Source organism: Eretmochelys imbricata, chromosome 6 (genome assembly GCF_965152235.1).
Source record: "Eretmochelys imbricata isolate rEreImb1 chromosome 6, rEreImb1.hap1, whole genome shotgun sequence".
In the NCBI taxonomy this organism is placed as follows: domain Eukaryota; kingdom Metazoa; phylum Chordata; order Testudines; family Cheloniidae; genus Eretmochelys; species Eretmochelys imbricata.
The window spans coordinates 61029990-61051798 of NC_135577.1; the positions used below are offsets into that span (position 1 = coordinate 61029990).

General features: G+C 44.7%; 1 protein-coding gene across 1 annotated transcript in view; it reads right to left on the bottom strand.

Annotated features, from left to right (window-relative positions):
* MYBPC3 (myosin binding protein C3) overlaps positions 1-20371 on the bottom strand; it is a 136288-nt gene extending 115917 nt beyond the window's left edge. The window contains exons 1-2 of the mRNA XM_077819970.1: positions 19867-20371; positions 6477-6563 (exon numbers count right to left, since the gene is read on the bottom strand). Coding sequence (XP_077676096.1) covers positions 6477-6563; positions 19867-20371 — 592 coding nt within the window. The remainder of the gene's footprint in view (positions 1-6476; positions 6564-19866) is intronic.
* Positions 20372-21809: the final 1438 nt, after the last annotated feature.

A 21809-nucleotide genomic window follows, 5' to 3' on the forward strand; every position in this document is an offset into this window, starting at 1 on the left:
CTGCCTGTGCAAGATATGAATATAACCATTTCCACAACTGTGGAATGGTCAGACCAATTTAACAGGACTCTGCATAGACTTAGCTTTAGATCTCAGTTAATTGACTCTATCTGTAATTTAGGTGTCAAATATCCATATTGTCATGAAATAATACATAATGGATTGAAAACTGTTCCCAAACTAAGGACCCTGCTTAAGTCAGAAGCACTACCTGTCTTCCTGTACCTCTATTCAGACCAATATTTGTACAGTTGTGATTTTCTAATTCTTCCCCTTGGGTGTGATGGTATGTGTCATGATGGTTCAGTACATACACATAAAGCTGTCTCCTGGAGTTTCCCATGCAGTTTCTTTTAGATACAGGATTCACGTTCACATCCTGTCCTAACTGTTGCCTTAATTTGTGGTAAAAAGGTACTGCAGGGGTCTGCAACCTTTCAGAAGTGGTGTGCTGAGTCTTCATTTATTCACTCTAATTTAAGGTTTTGCGTGCCAGTAATACATTTTAATGTTTTTAGAAGGTCTCTTTCTATAAGTCTTTAATATATAACTAAACTATTGTTGTATGTAAAGTAAATAAGGTTTTTAAAATGTTTAAGAAGCTTCATTTAAAATTAAATTAAAATGCAGAGCCCCCTCCCAAACCTCCCCTCCCCCGGACCGGTGGCCAGGACCCAGGCAGTGTGAGTGCCACTGAAAATCAGCTCGCGTGCCGCCTTTGGCATACATGCCATTGGTTGCCTGCCCCTGAGATACTGCATTGCAGGGTAGCTTAATTTCATTGAGTGAAGTGATTCCTGTGTGTGTATATAGTGGTTAGTGCACTCCAACATCCTTTTGGGGGTGAAAAGCACTATGGGCAAAATTTTCACAAGTGCCTAAGCTCTTAGCCACTTCTGAGAATTTTTCACTGTGTCAGTATAAGTGATTATTCTAACTGACTGCCTTGGTGTGAAATAATGCCTTAAGACTGTGCGGTGAGGAGAGCTGAATGAGACCTCTCTTTGATCTCGTTTGGGCACATCTACACAGTGAGCAGCAACGAGTCTCAGAGTTCGGATTGACAGTCTTGGGCTCACAGGACTCATGCTGCAGTGCTAAAATAGCTGTGAATATTTTGCAGCTCACGGTAGGCTCTGAAGCCTAGGGAAAGACTTCTGAGTCTGAGCACCAGCCTGAGCTGCAATGTCTACACAGCTATTTTTGTGCTGTAGTGTGAGCTCAAGTCTGTTGACCCGGGCTTTGAGACTTGCTGCCACTTGCTGTATAGACAAACCTATAGAGGGCACACCCCTGATGAGGTATAGTTTTATTTTTTCAAAATTACACAAGCCTAGAACTCTGGTTAGTGTGTTTTTGTTTGTTTTAAATTGAAATAAATAAAATAAATAGTTCCATCTAGATGGATTTAAACCTTGAATTAATTTAAGAATTTGTTTTCATGCTAACATTTTGAAGAACAAATATTTAAGTAGCAACTTTTTTCAGCCTTAAATTTCTCTCCTAAAATTTGATTTACTGTTTCTACAGGTAACCAAAGAATAATCTCCAGAGAATAAACATCAGTCATTTTAAAAAAAAAGAAGTTTAGGAATGTAAGAATTTCTGTACTGTAATAAACCAACACCATTTAGTTCAGTATCTATTCCTACTGCCATACCAGAAGACAAGAGGTATATGTAGTTCAGTATACCACCCCTTGTTGTACCAGAATAAGCCAGTCGTTCATTTAGTCTTGCTATCTTGTCTTTGATAGTGGCCAATGCTCAAGCCTTCTCCAGCAGGATAAAACCACCCTAAAGTTAGGCCTTATCATTTTATCCCACCTATCTGCATTCAAATGTCTAATCTGTTATTGAAAGTTACTAAAATATTTGCCTACATAATACTCTGACACTATTTCTGCTAATTAATTACATGCTGTATCAAAAGTTTCCTTTACATGTCCCCTTATTTAAATTGGTGTTTTCCTCAGTGCTGAGAATTCAAGTAACAATAAAGTGACTAAGATGAACAAGTGTAAGGGCATATTATTCATTCTGGTTGATATGCATACTCAAAATAGCATACATGGTGGGCATGTCTGGAGCATGTACCATCTCCTGACTTGCCTCACTGAGGTGACTTCAGCTCATTGGCATCCTGTCTCCTTATTTGGGAATGTGAAGTTTTATTGTGATTCAGAGTTATTACTTTATGTTCAGATTAGGGGACTAGTCAAATCTCTTGTCATTTGTTAATCTCCACAAAATGTGCAGATATTTAAGAACACCGCTATCAAGAGTCTTCATACTCTGAATATTTTTAATAAATCATTGTAGCACCTTTTTGTTGACTTTCCCCATTCATTGATCATGTGTTCATAATCAATTCTAAATTCCATTGCCTATTTAGTTATTTCCACTTCTGCAAATTTCATGTCTCTCTTTTTTTGTTTTGTTTTTTTTAATGCGGGCAGCTACCTTAGCTTCCAAATACACCTCAGTAAATCTGGGAACTAGCTTTAAACTTTTGAGTCCACTTTTTAAATATGAATGAACTGAAGTGTGAAATACTCTAAAATGTTTAGGTCATATTCATGCTTCACCATGCACTCTACTTCTTATAGATGATCTGTTGCTAGTAATACTATCTGTCCATTGTGCACCATCTAGATAGGTCTGCCACGTTTTCTGCTGGCATACCTCTTTTGAGTTCAGTGGAGTTACACCAGCAAATAATTTGACCCATGCCCTTTGTTTAGTTCTAATACTTTGCACTTCTATAGCACCTTTGTCAGTGGGTTTCAAGCTGATTTACAAACCTTCATGAATTAAAGTTGACTTGCAAAGATTTTTTCACTTCTTTTGATATATTAAAAATGATCCAAATAAGACAAACCACCTTTGTTTTTACATTTTATAGATTTGACAGATAGTGGAAACTATAGTAAGGACTTATAGTAGGCTACTGTAAATTCTTCTACTCACAGTGGAAGCTGGAGATACCCTTGCAACCTTTTATTCCAGTTGCTCGTAAAGGCAGGTATGAAAGTATGAGATGCTGTTTATGTCCTGACACAGAAAATGGTCCCTGCTACTCAGATACACAGGTGCATATCCTCTGATCCATTATTCTATGGAGTAGACATGAAAGGTTGGCACTCTGATGTAGGGTATCATGGGTCATTGCACAGAGTTATTCTGAAGACAGCTAGACTGCAGCACTATAGGGAGCCAAGCCAGCTCTGGAAGCTGCTACCAGCTGGCTCCTGACCCTGCAACGCTGGAGATAAAGAGACAGACATATTTTTGTAAAAAGAAAAGGAGTACTTGTGGCACCTTAGAGACTAACCAATTTATTTGAGCATAAGCTTTCGTGAGCTACCGCTCACTTCATCCGTTGCATGCCGTGGAAAGTGTAGAAGATCTTTTTATACACACAAAGCATGAAAAAATGGGGGGTGGGGAGAGGTATTTTTTTATGCTTTGTGTGTATAAAAAGATCTTCTACACTTTCCACGGCATGCATCCGATGAAGTGAGCTGTAGCTCACGAAAGCTTATGCTCAAATAAATTGGTTAGTCTATAAGGTGCCATAAATATTCCTTTTCTTTTTGCGAATACAGACTAACATGGCTGTTACTCTGAAACCATATTTTTGTAAAAGTTCCATCATTATCACCATCCCGTTAGCCACAGGAGAATTCATAAATATATTAATTACTTAATACTGTGGCTTGTGAAGGTTTCAGCCTAAAAGTAGCAATAATTCAGGACATACGTTCCTGATAGGAGCTCTCTGATCTATTGCAGATCCTGGAAGAGGATTATGTTTCTTACATTTACACTAGACAACTCAGTAAAAATGAATTGGTAGCCAGAACTATATTCACACTGATAACTTCTTCTCCATCACATCAGTCTCCTGTTCCCTGTATTAGCTCTAAATATACATGTAAGGGTTTATGAGCAACTCTCAGTCTCTGAACCTTCCTCCTAAAGACCTGATCCACTCCCATTTAAAGTCGATGGAAATATTCCCACTGAAGTAAATGGGAGTTGGATTTACCCAAAAGCTCACCTGAGAAACTGGGTTTGCAAAACTACTACATAGGGCTGGATGCTCCTATGTAAAGAAGATTCAGGTTCCCTATCCGGCTCCTGGGAAGCAGCAACCTCCAGCTTCTAGCTCCACATACTGCCTCCACTCCGCCCCAAACCCTGGTTCTGCAGCTCCCATTGGCTGGGAACCATGGCCAATGGGAGCTCTGGGGGCGGTGCCTGCAGGGGCAGAAACAGCACATGGAGCTAGGAGCTGAGGGAGGGGAGTTCCCCCAAGGTAAGCGCCACCCCCAGCCCTGAGCCACCCCCCACCACTCAGGAGGGCTTGGGCTACACTTCAGACTGGCTGCCACCAGGAGCTGCTGTGGCACCTGCTGAAGAAGCAGCTAGGTGGCCTGACATCCTTTCTAGCCCCTCTTTACTGCCTGTGAGCTCTCAGCCACATGGAACAGCAGAGAGGCAAGGAGGCAGCCTCATTACCCTTACAGGCAGGAGCAGGGAGGCACTACAGGAGGAGGGAAAGGGGGGAACAGGAGCTACTGAAGATGATGTATGACAGGTGCTGCTGAAGAGGACAGAGATGACAAGCTGTTGTGGGGGACAAGGTAGAGGCAGGGGGCTGATAAAAGGAAAGAAACTAAATACCACCATTATGTACCAACCTTCTCAGCAACTGCCACCCCTTCATACTTCCTGGTCATCTCTGGCTCCCTACAAGCCTTCCCATCCCATCTCTTTTGAGAAGAGCCAAGAAGAAGGTCCTTTCTACCTATTGCCTTTTCCCACTGCTCAGGGATTACCCTGTGAGGGAAATGTAATGCCACTCCAGTATCCTTCATCAGCACTAAATCCACACAGTTGCCAAAACTGATGTTTATGGCTATATCCAAATTAATTCTAATTATGCAAATTAGCCAGTTAAAAATAGCATGAAATGTCACACATGGAGGTGTGTACAATTTTGTTCAAAATCCCACTCCAAAAGAGAGAGGAAGCAAGGATCCTGTGATCTGAAATATCCCTACAAAAGATGTGCTGTTACTCCTCCCTTTCCTGCTTCCAGTCTGTTTGCTGCAGGAGCAAGGGTCCTGTAGTGACAACCAGCTCTACTGTATACTCCAGGGGCTCCATCCCCATCAGGAGTCCTCCAGTAGCTGAAGATGGGACTGTATGGCATCACAATGCTATACCATTATTGATGGGTCTTAGCTCTATTAGTTCCTGATGAGCAGCTGCCCCTGGTCAGACTTCCAGAGCCAGGCTGAAGACTTTGGTTTCGAGAGTACTTTAGGGAATGGCAGGATAACTTTCAGTTAGGATGCTGAGGAAAATATGAAGCATGTAATGAGGTAGCAGGACAAATTTCTCTATAAGTATTGTGATGGGGCAAGGCCAGAAAAGTAGTGGGAGATAGATATATTAGCTCCAGGCTAAACAAATCCCTGGTACCAGGATAAGTGAAATGGCAGCTGCTCCAGGTCAATTAAGACACCTGGGGCCAATTAAGAACTTTTCAGAAGGCAGGGAGAAGGCTAGGTTGATTGGGACACTTGAAGCCAATCAGGGGCTGGCTGAAACTAGTTAAAAGCCTCCCAGTTAGTCAGGTGGGCGCGCATGTCAGGAGCTGTGGGAGGAAGTTGTGCTGTTGGAGAGACTGAGTAGTACACACCATATCGGGCACAAGGAAGGAGGCCCTGAGGTAAGGGTGAAGTGGAGCTTGAGGAAGTGAGGGCTGCTGTGGGGGAAGTAGCCCAGGGAATTGTACATATCATGTTTCTAAAAGGTCAGCTACCATAGCTGATACTATTAGGGTCCCTGGGCTGGAGCCCGGAGTAGAGGGTGGGCCCGGGCTCCCCCCCCCGACCTTTGCCCCCGATTAATCACTGAGACTGGGAGACAACAGAGACTGTGCAAGGAAGGATAACTTCTCCTCACCTCCCTCGCTGGCTTATGATGCAAATGGCTCAGTAGACTGTGACCCTTGTCTTAGAGAGAGAAGGGTTATGTGGAGGGTCACAGTGAGCCTCTGAGGCTAACGAAGTCCGCAACGAAATGCGGGACCCATGGAGGCAAGGACAGAGCTTTGTCACAGTATATTATTTAAGCACTAATAAATCATTTCCTTCATTTTTTGCCTCTGCCAAGTCATGAGTTTAGGAGTCAGTGAGTATGTCTACATTGCAATAAAAGACCCATGGCTGGCCCATGTCAGCTGACTCGGCCTTGCAGGGGATTTGGGCTGTAGGGTTATAAAATTGCAGTATATTTGCTGTCTCAGGCTAGAGCCTGGGCTCTGGGACTCCATGCAGGGGGAGGGTCCTGAGCCAGGCTCCAGCCGGAGTCCGTACATCTACACTACAATATTTTAGCCCCACGAGCCTGAGTCAGCTGACCAAGGCCAGCCATGGGTGTTTTATTGCAGTGTAGACATACCTTGTGTTTGTTCTGCAAGAAGACCAATTCCTGTTTGCTTCAAATGTTGATGGGTGTTCTCCATTCTTGCCAGGAAAGTATCTCTCTCTAGTCATAAAAAGACATTATATATGAAAAAGATTATTAAATTTGTGTGTAATTTAAGTTGTCACCTATATTCTGTGAATAATTTGGCACAAGTATTAAGGGGAAAAACTATACCCTACAACTACTGAATTTTTAAGTCAGGTACAGAATGTTTCAAAGCGTAGTACAGAAGAGGCATAGCCCACACAGGAGATTTTAAACTTGTTGTGGGATTTTTTGTTTATTTTTAGATTCTTTCTTCACCCCTGGAGTTGTAAGTTCTCACTCAGTGAGGCCTCTCCCCCACTATGCTGTTGATTTCATGTCATCATTGATCCCTGTTAGATAGGTCAGCCTATGAAGGAAAGGGAGTGTGGTGGAGTGTGTACCACACACAGGCTATGAAAGGTCCTGAGAGGCCAATTAATATAATAGGCTGCTCTCTGAGGGTGAGCTAGGAATAATTAGAGATGAAACCAAGCTAGAGAAGGAGCTGGATAGTACAAAAGGCAGGAAGTTTAGCACAGAAGAGGTCTGGAGGATGAAATTCAGTAGTCGCTCTCTGGGATGAGTAAGTAGTGAAACCACGAGGGTCAAGGAGGAAGCCCAGGTAGAGAGTAAGCCCTGGTATCTTCTCCTGAACAGACAATTCTGGTAAGAGGCCAGGAGAAAGATGAATCAGCCCCTGGGGGGTGGTGCAGGCTCCAATGGTAAACCCTTATAAAAGGGCATAATCTGGACTTTCAAGGAGAGAGTCCTGGGAAGTGGTTAGGGGTGGGGACAGCAAGGGGAACTTAATAGGCATGGAAGGCCAAGCCTGAGAAAGATAAAAACTTGTTTGATTTTGTACTTTTGGTTTGAGTTTGTCAGAGAATTCTAGGGAGGGCCCTGAGAGCCAAGAAGGATTAACCTGGAAAGGCTATGAATAGTAAGAAGTCCTGGGCGGCTGTAGCAAGGAGTTGGATGGAGTTGTCCTTGGCTGCTGGTTTTAGGGTTCCTGGGCTGGAACTGAGTGTAATGGGAGAGCCTGGGTTCCTGTTTTAGCTGCTGTCAACATGGCATGAACCCAGAGAAGGGGCCAGAGATGACAGAGAGCTGTCGGAAAAGGGAGTGAGGACAAGAAGCATGAACAGCAAGGGTGATGTCGTGGTGGGAGTCTGCTATAGACCATCGGATCACGGGGATGAGATGGACGAGGCTTTCTTCCGGCAACTAACGGAAGTTACTAGATCGCAATCCCTGGTTCTCATGGCAGACTTCAATCACCCTGATATCTGCTGGGAGAGCAATACAGCGGTGCACAGACAATCCAGGATGTTTTTGGAAAGTTTAGGGGACAATTTCCTGGTGCAAGTGCTGGAGGAACCAACTAGGGGCAGAGCTCTTCTTGACCTGCTGCTCACAAACCGGGAAGAATTAGTAGGGGAAGCAAAAGTGGATGGGAACCTGGGAGGCAGTGACCATGAGATGGTCGAGTTCAGAATCCTGACACAGGGAAAAAAGGAGAGCAGCGGAATACTGACCCTAGACTTAGACTTTGACAACCTCAGGGAACTGATGGGCAGGATCCCCTAGGAGAATAACATGAGGGGGAAAGGAGTCCAGGAGAGCTGGCTGTATTTTAAAGAATCCTTATTGAGGTAACAGGGACAAACCATCCCGATGTGTAGAAAGAATAGTAAATATGGCAGGCGACCAGCTCGGCTTAAGAGTGAAATCCTTGCTGATCTTGAACACAAAAATGAAGCTTACAAGAAGTGGAAGATTGGACAAACGACCAGGGAAGAGTATAAAAATATTGCTCGGGCATGCAGGAGTGAAATCAGGAAGGCCAAATCACACCAGGAGTTGCAGCTAGCAAGAGATGTTAAGAGTAACAAGAAGGGTTTCTTCAGGTATGTTAGCAACAAGAAGAAAGTCAGGCAAAGTGTGGGCCCCTTACTGAATGAGGGAGGCAACCTAGTGACAGAGGATGTGGAAGAAGCTAATGTACTCAGTGCTTTTTTTGCCTCTGTCTTCATGAACAAGGTCAGCTCCCAGACTTCTGCACTGGGCAGCACAGCATGGGGAGGAGGTGATCAGCCCTCTGTGAAGAAAGAAGTGGTTCGGGACTATTTAGAAAAGCTGGACGAGCACAAGTCCATGGGGCCGGATGCGCTGCATCCGAGAGTGCTAAAGGAGTTGGCGAATGTGATTGCAGAACCCTTGGCCATGATCTTTGAAAACTCATCGCGATCAGGGGAGGTCCTGGATGACTGGAAAAAGGCTAATGTAGTGCCCATCTTTAAAATAGGGAAGAAGGAGGATCCTGGGAACTACAAGCCAGTCAGCCTCACCTCAGTCCCTGGAAAAATCATGGAGCAGGTCCTCAAGGAATCAATTCTGAAGCACTTAGAGGAGAGGAAAGTGATCAGGAACAGTCAGCATGGATTCACCAAGGGCAAGTCATGCCTGACTAATCTAATTGCTTTCTATGACAAGATAACTGGCTCTGTGGATGAGGGCAAAGCAGTGGACGTATTGTTCCTTGACTTTAGCAAAGCTTTTGACACGGTCTCCCACAGTATTCTTGCCAGTAAGTTAAAGAAGTATGGGCTGGATGAATGGACTATAAGGTGGATAGAAAGTTGGCTAGATTGTCGGGCTCAACGGGTAGTGATCAATGGCTCCATGTCTAGTTGGCAGCCGGTATCAAGTGGAGTGCCCCAAGGGTCGGTCCTCGGGCCGGTTTTGTTCAATATCTTCATTAATGATCTGGAGGATGGTGTGGATTGCACCCTCAGCAAGTTTTCAGATGACACTAAACTGGGAGGAGAAGTAGATACGCCGGAGGGTAGGGATAGGATACAGAGGGTCCTAGACAAATTAGAGAATTGGGCCAAAAGAAATCTGATGAGGTTCAACAAGGACAAGTGCAGAGTCCTGCACTTAGGATGGAAGAATCCCATGCACCGCTACAGACTAGGGACCGAATGGCTCGGCAGCAGTTCTGCAGAAAAGGACCTAGGGGTTACAGTGGACGAGAAGCTGGATATGAGTCAGCAGTGTGCTCTTGTTGCCAAGAAGGCCAATGCATTTTGGGCTGTATAAGTAGGGGCATTGCCAGCAGATCGAGGGACGTGATCGTTCCCCTCTATTCGACATTGGTGAGGCCTCATCTGGAGTACTGTGTCCAGTTTTGAGCCCCACACTACAAGAAGGATGTGGAAAAATTGGAAAACATCCAGCGGAGGGCAACAAAAATGATTAGGGGACTGGAACACATGACTTATGAGGAGAGGCTGAGGGAACTGGGATTGTTTAGTCTGTGGAAGAGAAGAATGAAGGGGGGGATTTGATAGCTGCTTTCAACTACCTGAAAGGGGTTCCAAAGAGGATGAATCTAGACTGTTCTCAGTGGTAGCATATGACAGAACGAGGAGTAATGGTTTCAAGTTGCAGTGGGGGAGGTTTAGGTTGGATATTAGGAAAAGCTTTTTCACTAGGAGGGTGGTGAAACACTGGAATGTGTTACCTAAGGAGGTGGTGGAATCTCCTTCCTTAGAAGTTTTTAAGGTCGGGCTTGACAAAGCCCTGGCTGGGATGATTTAGTTGGGGATTGGTCCTGCTTTGAGCAGAGGGTTGGACTAGATGACCTCCTAAGGTCCCTTCCAACCCTGATATTCTGTGGTTCTATGAACAGTGCCTGGAGTTGGTGCTGAAGGCCTTGTTTTAACGTCATTGAACTGTTTGTGGGACTTTATTACCCTGGAAGGTGTGGACTTAAAATCATGACTAAGCCGGAGGGCTGAGTCATGGGTAAAGGTGGACCAGCTGAGGGCTAAAGTGCTAAATGGGGAGAGAGCTGCCAGGCCTGGCCACAAGGAGGTGCTTTGGTAGTGAGTCTACTCTTTCAAAGAAAAGTAAGTGCTTTTATGGGTTATGATATGGTTAGTAATGTTTTAAAACTACTACACATATACCTCACTGGAATAAAAAAGTGACTGTATACTCAAAGAATGGCACTTATATGATCACATAGACAGCCTGCAGTAAGCAGACTGGAAGCTCCACTAGAGCTTTGTGATGGGCATGAGCAGAAAATGCAGAGAACATGAAATCTGTAAAATCAAAGACACAAAATTAGGAAATACCAAAAATTAGGGTTTCTCCTGCAGTGCTAAATTGGCCTTATTGCACATCCTGTGTATCTTATGGTAAAATGATTACATGTGCAACAAAGCCAAGTTAACATTTCAGAAAAAACATTAATTTTCAAAATTCCTGAATAGTTGAGGTTTTGATGTTGCAACTTTAATGTTACAGTTCTTTGCATTTCCTTTTCCCTCCCCCCTTCTTTCCTTTAAGATAAGAACTGGAGCAGTTAGGTCTGTGCAGGTTAGAAGCTCCACAAACTTTAGCAAGGAGCTTGTAAATTCCTTGCTCTTGAACTGTATGAAGGAGCTATAAATTCCTTAATCAGAGATAAGTGGCTTCTTGCACATACAGGCTTAACCATTACTTGATCGAAGCTATAAAGCCTCTCAAACTTATTTTCCTCTATTTCAGCCACTGAGATTTCTCATGTTACTGGAATTTACAAAGGACTGGGAGTAATCACATTTCCTGTGTGACCTTGGACATTCAACCTGTCTGTGCCTCCAATATCCCATCTGTAAATTGGGGACAATGATTAACCTTCAGATCTACAAAAGAAAAGGTGATGGAAATTATTTATTTGTATTACATAGCATACTGGAGCCCATGAACTAGGACCCCATTGTGCTAGGCACTATGCAAGCACAGCCCCAAACGGTTTATAATCTACATAATGGTTTACAAGCTATGTCTTACGTAGTGGCTATAGCTCAGGGGCGGGCAAACTTTTTGGCCTGAGGGCCACATTGGGTTTCCAAAATTGTATGGAGGGCCAGTTAGGGGAGGCTGTGTCTCCCCTAACAGCCAGGCATGGCCCGGCCCCCGCCTCCTATCTGACACCGCCCCCTGATGGCTCCCCTGGGACTCCTGCCCCATCTACCACCCCCTGTCCCCTGACCCCCCCCATTCCTGACTGCCCCCCCCGGGACCCCTGCCCCATTCAACCCCGCTGTTCCCCGCCCTCTGACCTCCCCCTGCCCCCTTACCGCGCTGCCTGGAGCACCGGTGGCTGGCAGCGCTAGAGCCGCGCCACCCAGAGCACTGGGTCAGGCCGAGGCTCTGCAACTGCGCTGCTCAGCTGCCCAGAGCATGGTGCCGGCAGCGTGGTGCGCTGAGGTTGCGGGGGAGGGGCAACAGCAGGGGAGGGGCCGGGGGCAAGCCTCCCGCCCAGGAGCTCAGGGGCTGGGCAGTTTGCCCACCTCTGCTATAGCTTCTCCATGCTTAAGGTTGCAATCAAGTTCTATTATAAACCTTGGCCAACATTTTCTAATCTAAGTCTCTAACTTACCTAAATATATATATATATATATAAATATATAAGTTACCTAAATATAAATGGCCAGGTTTCAGAATTGCTCAGCATTCCTAGACTCTCTTCCAAATTTAACAAAGTGCATATTTCTTTAAAGGTCTTTTTACATGACAAGTTTGATTTATCAAAGTTTAACTGTTATTCTCAAAAACATTTGAGATGTGGAGAGAATGCTTGTGGTGGTGGTGGGGTGTTCACTTTTTTCTGACTGTCTCATAACATCCCCTTTGGCTGTTTTGAGTTTAAACTTTTCATATTTGGTCTCTGCTCAAAGATAGAATTTTTTGGAAAGTGCAGCTTGACTACAAAAGATGAAAGTCAAAGTTCTGAGTGTACATACAAATGGGTTAAAATAGAACCTGTTTTGCACTCTTTAGTAGGCACAACAGCTATAATGTGATAGTGTCGTAGAAGGGTCTATCTGTGTAGGTATTTAATACCAAGGTGATGAACATGGTATAGAGCCTAGTTCTAATTTATACTGCATATAAGTATATAATTTTCAGGCTAAATCACAAGATACTCTTAAAATATAGCATAGATAAAATAATCTTTGAAAATGCTTAGCATTAGTAAATTGCTTAATACTATATTTTCAACCCTACACTCTAAAAAGTCAGGATGCCTTAATTACCATGGGATTAGATACTCAGCTGTTGTAAATTGACATAGCTCCATTGATTTCAGTGGAGCATTTCCAGTTGAGGAGGTGGCCCCGTGAATATACATAGAATCATAGACTTTAAGGTCAGAAGGGACCATTATGATCATCTCGTCTGACCTCCTGCACAACGCAGGCCACAGAATCTCACCCTCCCACTCTTGTACCAAATCCTCAACCTATTATGTTTGAGCTATTGAAGTCCTCAAATCGTGGTTTAAAGAATTCAAGGTGCAGATAATCCTCCAGCAAGTGACCCATGCCCCACGCTGCAGAAGAAGGCGAAAAACCCCTCTGCCCTGGAGGAAAATTCCTTCCCGACCCCAAATATGGCAATCAGCTAAACCCTGAGCATGTGGGCAAGATTTAGCAGCCAGACACCCAGGAAAGAATTCTCTGTAGTAACTCAGATCCCACCCCATCTAACATCCCATCACAGGCCATTGGGCATATTTACCGTTAATAGTCAAAGATCAATTAATTGCCAAAATTAGGCTATCCCATCATACCATCCCCTCCATAAACTTATCAAGCTTAGTCTTGAAGCCAGATATGTCTTTTGCCCCTGCTCCCCATGGAAGGCTGTTCCAGAACTTCACTCCTCTGATGGTTAGAAACCTTCATCTAATTACATGTATCTGAATGACAAAGATTAGTACTACTAATTTTATTAAAGGTCTACAAACGGTAGTAACTCTTACTTATAAGGCTCTTGTAATATCATAATCTGAGATGTTATAACTTTGCTGGGCTAGAAATTAATGCTGTATGTATATCAATGGAAAAGCTGGAATCTTAGCATTCTAGTGGGTTCCAAATAGGCTTCTAGACACGACAAGTCATGAGATGATAAAATAGTTACTATGTGTAAAATCCTGGATAAAAGTCCAGTGTAACTTTTGCTTACTACTCTCGCTTCACCACCCCACCCCACCCTGTTTTTACTTCTCCCATGTAAGAGAGAAAAGGGGGAAACATTTTTTATTATTGATTTGCTTTTATAAAAAGTTTGGCAAATGTTTCAAACAGTTGCAGCTATCAAAGGCTTGTTGCATGTGTGCATATGCATTATAACAGGGAGATTATAAATCAGTTATTACTATGATTCTAGCAATAATAATATCTCAAATCAATATTAAATAACTAGCCCTGAAAGAGCACTTTGACAGTTTATTGAACTTAGGAAAAAAAGCCCTTTATTCCATTAAATGTAAGTTTATTCTAATAAAGTGTCTGTCTCAGTTTCAAGAAGTCAGTTCTATATTTGTTTAAAGCTTTTAGGTCTGAATTCGATAGATCCTGACAATAATCAACGTTTAAGAGGTTGCTCAAACTGGAAATCACACTGAAGTCGTAAATGCTTTTAGAGAGAATAACCCCGCTTCAGTCCTTTGTTTTGTGAAGAAATTGAATGATGCCTCATAGAATCACTGGCAATAATGTATTTTATTGAATAATTAGAAATAAGGGGAAAAATACCAGAAAACCTACATGAAGGATATAGTTTAAGTGTTTAAGGATGTTTTGGTTCATGATGAAGAGGCTCTTACTGAGCTGGTTTGAGTATAAGCCCTCTGAATATTCTGTCTGCCAGGCACTTCCCTTGGTCTGGACACATGCCCTTATTTATGAGGCATGGGTCTCTGGAATTCTTTAGTGTAATTGCCAGAGGCAGCAAATGTGGCTTGCTCAGAGGACATAAAATACCAAATGTTTCAACCAAAAGTGCTTCTTAATGTATCTAGGTTTGAACAAGTAGGGAAGATTTCCTCTCTGTCCACCCTAACAGGATATTGCTAAGGAACTGAACATCCATCAAGCTGTACACAAGCCTCCAATAGCTTAAAATAAACACTAAGCAGCTGCTATTGACAATCCCTGAAAAATGTGTGCTTTTAAAAAGTCACATGTACACCTAAACAGACCTGCACAGTGTATGTGAGTGATTCTCATCTGAATCACTCCAGATTTACACCAGTCTCACTGAGAGCAGATTCTGCCCTTAAGTGTAAATGCTCAGACTTAGTATAATTTTCTATTTTTGCATGTTCCTATACACTATTTTCAAACATCCATAACTAACTTTCAGGCCCTTCTTTGAAGTTAGTTGTGAACATACAGTGTTCTCATGGTCCTCTTTTTGACTCACATGGGCAGATGCCCTCTAAATACTCCTCACCCACCTCTGCCTTACTGGTGGGAGTGGTGGTGTATCTTCTTACAGAAGTTCCCTGTAACTTGCACCCTCTCCCCACACCTCTCATAGCTCTCCTCTTTCAACATAGGCAGGTGGTCTGTGACTAGCTTCTTGGTTCTAAATGTTAAATTAAATCAAGGGAATAATTAGGAATGTTCTAAATCTATTTCCTTCTGCATGCTTCCTTTCTGCGGGTGTGGGAGCAGGAGAGGGGTACTAAGCTGCCTCCCTGATGTTGGTAGACTGCTCTGACCTATTTCAAGAGAGGAGAAGTTATCTTCTGGCTCACTGGAGCAGGGAGGAGAGGAAAGGGAACTGCCTAGGGAGGTTGCAGAAGCTCCTTCACTGGAGGTTTTCAAAAGGAGGCTGGATAGCTATCAGTCTTGGATGGTTTACACAGCAAATCCTGCATCTTGGCAGGGGGTTAAACTAGATTACCCTTGCGGTCCCTGCTAACCCTGTGATTCTATGTATAAACCTCTCAGAGTTCCCTGTTTCCCTAGAGCTATAGTGTGCCTCCCTGTCTGAGAGAGAGCAAAATGTGAACCAGCTGCTATGAGCCTTGTCTTTATGCTGGAGATTTTATGCCCAAAAATTCTATCAAAGACTGTTGCTTATTGTCTGAAAAATACCCAGGAGAAGGACTATGAGCTGCTTTCACTGCCCTGACGGTGCCTAGGAGAGGAAGTGAAAAGTAAAAGGAATTTGAATGGAACAGTTTAATTTTTGTCCTTTCCCCTCAGCCAAAGCTTCTGGAGCTAATTACTTGGATGGGAGTTTCTGAGTGAACTTATCCCTCTTCTGCCTGTGAGCTCTCTGAATCCATCTCTTTTTTTTTTATTAACTTTTTACAAAATATCATCACTTTTTTATTTATTTTTTTCTCTACTTTGTTTCTAAGGCATCTCGTTTCTCTGATATAGGGACAGCTGCTCTGCTTGGCAGTCACACTCTCAGCCAGGCTATGTTCAGTGTTTCTTTCTCTCTCTCTCTCTCTCTCTCTCTCTCTCTCAGTCGTTGTCCTTACCTGTTTTCTTTGCAGGCTCTGGCATCTTGATTTTTTTTCTTTCTTGAAGCTCCCAGTGGTGCCTCGAAGCCAGGGTCTGAGCTGAACTGGAATGAGACTGCAGGACTTTTGAGACCCCTTAAAAAACACTGACTGGAAGCCCCCATCCTGCTCCTCCCCTTTGATTCCCCCACTCTTGTCACCAGCGGCACCTTATCAACAGCAGGGCACATTTGACAGAATATATCAGCCAGGATAAATATAGCCAAGTCCTGGAGCCAGACAGTTCAAACCACCCAAGAATGGATACTTCAGTTTTGTTGGGAAGCTGCTACAAACTCAGTGCCCAGAATTATGCTCCTATCTCTGTTTCTCCACATCACATGCATACATCTTTCTTTGCCCACGTATGTTTTAGTCCCCAGTTGGATGTGTGCCATGTCAAGAAATCTGACATTCTCCATGTTTCTAGCAGTCATTTAAACTAGATATGACATTGAGTAGTTCCATATACCAGTTCTGTAATTATCTGTGCATCTATTTATATTATCTGTCCTATTTCAGTCCTTGTCAGTGTTATAATTGTGTCGGTCTTGAACAACTCCTCAAACAAGAACTTCATTCTCATTTCTTCTTTATTAAATGTAGCATCATTAGATCTGAGGATGGCTGTTCAGGGAGAAACAAATTTCTCCAGAGACCTACAGATTTCTGACATTTACAATCAAAAGTGGCAAGCACTACACTAACTTCAACTTTCCCTCACCCCTGTAACACAAACCTGTTGGAAGCTGGAAAATCCTTTTTTTTTTTTTTTAACTTGAGTACCATTTCAATAAGATCCAGATGTGGGCAAGATGCATCCTAACATTCAAATTCAGCTGAACCCTGTCGAAGTTCATGCAGCTCCTCCCCAGAAAACTTCTCTTGGGTACTGCCCTTTGGTGCGTCAAGCATTGTCATTTATTTACTTGCATTTTCAATAAAGTAAAACTAACAATTGTGGCCAATCGAATTCCTGATCACTTTTCTTCTTCTTAATGATTTAAGCATTCATGTCTGTCATAGGGCAGAGGATTTTTCCGTCTTCTTTCCTGAGCTGTTTTGGGACTATAAATTCACTTAGTGAGATCAGATCTAATGCCAGAAACTGGTTTTGTTCCCATTTGTGCATTCTGTCAATATTTTATTTCACCCAACTCCAGTTGACTAAATTCCCCATGTGATAGGAAGAGGCATTAACTTAAGTCATCAGAGTCCCCTCTGAAAGAAAGCACAGAAATGAACCAGGACCCATTAGGTTGTATGCCCCTGTGTCTCCCAGATGTCACCACCACACCAATCCAGGTGTTTCCTGAAACAATCGTTTTTTACAAGGAAAATTAGCCAACTAAAAGCCACATTGGCTATATGTAAATTCCACATGGTCCCCATCAGACCCTCCAAAATCAAGTATTCTGCACCATGAAGGTCATTTCCTCTCTCTTTGAGAGTGTTTTATTGAAAGAGTATTCACTGATGCACTTAGGCCTTTGATCCAGTAAAGCACTTAATCATGTGTTTAAGTGCTTTGCTAGATCTTGGCCTTACAGCCTGTTCAGGCATACAGATTTGTTTACCACCAACAAAATCTTACACTTGTATTAACATCAACTAAAAACCATATAAATGAAAATAAATCTGTAAATGTAGATTGAGATGAAATGTATTTATGTATAAATTTAGGTTTCAGAGTAGCAGCCGTGGTAGTCTGTATCCGCAAAAAGAAAGGGAGTACTTGTGACACCTTAGAGACTAACAAATTTATTTGAGCATAAGCTTTCATGAGCTCAAATAAATTTGTTAGTCTCTAAGGTGCCACAAGTGTTCCTTTTTTTTTTGTATACATTTAGGAATTGCCACACTGGATCAGACCCAATGTCCCACTAATCCAGATTCTTGTCTCTGACAGTGATCAGTACCTGATGCTTCAGAGCAAGCTTTAAGAACCCTGCAGTAGGTAGCAGAAGAATAAGCTGCCCTCTATATTGGGTCTCTTCCTAGTGTCTAATATTATAGACTGGCTTACACCCTGAAGCACAAGGTTTAATATTCTTTCCCAAATTTATGTTGTTAATTATGACAACTCTGGATATTCTTGCTGTCCATGTAAGTATCCATTCCCTTTTTGAATCTTGTTAAGTTCTTTAACTCAATGATTTCCTGTGGTAATCACACATTGTTTGAAAGTATTTCCTTTTTATTGTTTTTGAATTTTCCATCTTTTAATTTCATAGACTGTCCCCTTTCGCTTGTGATAAGAGACACAGAGAACAGAAACTTCCAATTTACCTTCTCCATACTATTGATTATTTTATATACTTGCCCCCTTTTACCTAATCTCAACCACATATCTTACTCTATCCCAAAGCACTTAAAAGGCTTGACATTTGAAATTGAAACATCCTCATTTGCTAAATGCTCATTCTCAGGGATTTATCCATAAAATTGTCAGGTATAAGTCTGATAAAGGCATACATGCTAGAGATCACTGCCTCCCTTTTAAAATGATGAATACACCTCTATTTGGACAGGCAGAGGAAAAGTCTGCCACCCCATGGCTGATACAAGAATTACAGTTGTCTATTTCCCTACAAGAAAAGGAGTACTAGTGGCACCTTAGAGAGTAACCAATTTATTTGAGCATAAGCTTTCGTGAGCTACAGCTCATTTCATAAGTGAGCTGTAGCTCACGAAAGCTTATGCTCAAATAAATTGGTTACTCTCTAAGGTGCCACTAGTACTCCTTTTCTTTTTGCGAATACAGACTAACACAGCTGCTACTCTGAAATCTATTTCCCTACATCAATTCCTGTGAAAGAGCCAAGCCATGTTTCCCTTTAAAGGTGCTTCAATCACTAGTATAAGATTAAATTCCAAGGGCGGTTAATATCCCATTTCTTATATGTGAGTCACTGTTTCCTATGGCAAGTTAAGGGCAGTTCATGCTAACCTGCACAGGGGCAACCAGTAAATAAAATAAGAAATTGAGCATGCTTGCCCTGTATTATAGTAGAAAGTTATATGCAATGTTGTAGCCTTGCTGCTCGAAGGATATTAGAGAGACAAGGTGGGTGAGGTAATATCTTTTACTGGACCAACTTCAGTTGGTGAGAGAGATAAGCTTTCAAAAGTGTGTCTCACCAACCAAAGGTGGTCCAATAAAATATATTCCCTCACCCACCTTGTCTCTCTAATTAGAAAGTTGTACATTCTTCTTCGAGTGATTGCTCATGTGTATTCCACAATAGGTGTGTATGCTCGCCACGTGCACCAGTTCTGGAAGTTTTTCCCCTAGCAGTATCCATAGGGGGAGCACCCCAGCAACCCCTGGAGTGGTGCCTCCATGGGACGGTATAAGGGGAGCTGTGTGCTCCTCCCACCCTCAGTTCCTTCTTGCTGCCAGTGAAGGTGCATCAGAACTGTGCTACTCCAGCTTTGCTGTAGCTCGTCCCCAGAACTTTTCGTTCGTTCAGTGCTAATGCCTGTAGTTAGTTAGCTGTTACAGTTAGTTCATTTAGTTAGAGTACCCGGGCCGGGGCATGCCCCATGCCCCATGCCCCGGCTTTTAAGGCATGCGACACTTGTAGGCGATCTATGCCAAGGAGTGATCCACACGCAGACTGTCTACACTGTTTGGGTGAGACCCATATCAGTGATCGTTGCAAAATTTGCAAGTAATTTAAACCTCGGACTAAGAGAGAAAGAGACATTAGGCTCCGGGCCATTCTCATGGAGTCGGCGCTGACCCCGGCTCTGGCGGGCTGCTCCTAGTCGGCACTAGGCACCGCGGCATTGGTGCGCGGCGACCTCCCGGTGCCTTCAACTAGTTGGCACCGCTCCCCGTCTATGGGGCATAAGAAGGCTAAGAAAGTGCCTTCTTCGCAGCAGCACTGAGGTAAACCAGGGGCACAGACTAGACCCATGTCGGGCAGTCCTCGATCCCCTCTGGTCTCAAGGCCTCCGACTCACGTTGAGCAGAGTAACCCGGCCGTGTTGGACCAGGCCTCCCTGATGTCTGGATGCCATCCACGCCAGAGGCCCTGCAAGCAGCCAGAGACGTCATGACCATGCTGGTATCAGGAGCGCTGCCGGTGTCGGCCCCCTCACTCCAGAGGCAGGCCACAGCAGGGTTCTCCACAGTTGTCCCCGGCATGGCACCAGTCTCGGTCGCAGGAATGTTCCCGATGCTGTTCTCCGCCCAGCGACCGTTTGGGATGCAGTCCACGTGGTTCGTCCTCGACTCCCACCAGACTGTCTGGTTGGGTACCATCCGACTGGGACTCCCTGCACCGCTCCATGCCATGGAGCGATTACTGACGGGACCGAGGCAGATGTTGCCAGATGTCCTTGTCTCACTGGGGTTACCGCAGCTGGTCGTGGCACGGACATTGTCACCGTTCCCGCTCGGAATCCCGCTCCAAGTCTCCACCAAGGCACTGTCTCTGCAGCCTGAGGCGTAGATCGCCAGCACCATGCTGTCACGGGTCCGCCCATTGGAGCAGATCATGGAGCAGTAGCTACAGGTGGTACCGGTCCTCCGCATCAAGATTGCGGTCCCCTGGGCAATGCTGCTCCCAGCCCCACTGTTCCTCCCAGTCCCGTGATAGCGGCAGGTCGTTTGTCAGCCCGGCCTCCGCTCGTAGTCGCCCTTCCATGGGCCAGGCCAGCAGGCCGAACAGCCGGGGCCTTCGGTGCCACAGCAGGTGCAGTGGCACCGGGCCCAGTAGCTGGCACAGTGGTACCAGCGGGCACCGTGGCCTCTGACGCAGCCCCCAATGGGGGCCCACTCGGTAGCCAGAGCCTCAGAGGCGCCATCGGCCTCTCTCTCCAGGCCCCTAAGGAGAGGGTCGGTGGGACATACATCCTCGGCACTGTGCCTGGAGACCGACCAGGTGGTGGACCCTCTGGTGCCGGCGGATACCCAGAGCACCGTACTCCTTCCTCGCTCTCCCTGGATGAGGCGATAGCAGCCTCCATCCCACAGGAGGACTTTGGGGCCCAACAAGAACTTTTAAAATGGGTGGCATCGAGCCTTTACCTCCAGGCAGAGGAACTGGAGGAGCCCTCAGACTCCCTGTTCAATGTACTGTCATCTTTGGCACTAGGCAGGGCGGTTTTGCCCCTCCATGAGGGGGTGGCAAGGATTTCAAATGCCCTGTGGCAAACGCCAGCTTCTCTGGCCCCCATCTCGAAGAAGGCGGAATGCAAGTACTTTGTGCCCCTTGGTGGGTACAGAGTACCTCTACACCCACCCGACGCCCAGCTCCCTGGTGGTCAACTCAGTCAACCACAGGGAGCAGCAGGGACAACCAGCCCCCACTCTGAAAAATAAAGACTCAAGGAGGCTGGATTCTTTTTTGGCAGAAAGGTTTATTCATTTTCAAGTTTCCTGTTGCGGGTGGCAAACCACCAGGCTCTCCTGGGCAGATATGAATTCAGCTTGTGGGGTTCGCTGTCCAAATTCGAGGACTCCCTCCAGGAGTGCAATAAGAAAGAGTTCAAGGTGCTGGTGGAGGAGGGTGCAGCTGCTACCAGGTCATCCCTGCAAGTGGCGTCAGATGCGGCGGACACGGCAGCTCGATCCATGGCCTCGGCAGTGTCCATGAGAAGGGCGTCATGGCTCCTGCTGTCTGGGCTGTCCAGTGAGGCACAGTCGGTCATGCAGGATCTCCTGTTTGACAGCAAGGCTCTGTTTGCGGAACACATGGATACACAGCTGCATGGCTTGAAGGACTCCCACGCGACCCTGCAGACCCTGGGTCTTTATGTTCCAGCTCCTGCCAAAACTTAGTTTAAGCCGCAGCAGGCTCCTGCTCTGACTGCCCAGCCTAAATACGAGGTTGCCTATAAAAAGTCGAGAGACTATAAGAGGCGCCCTCAGTGGCAGTCAAGGCCTGCCCCGCAGCCTGGGT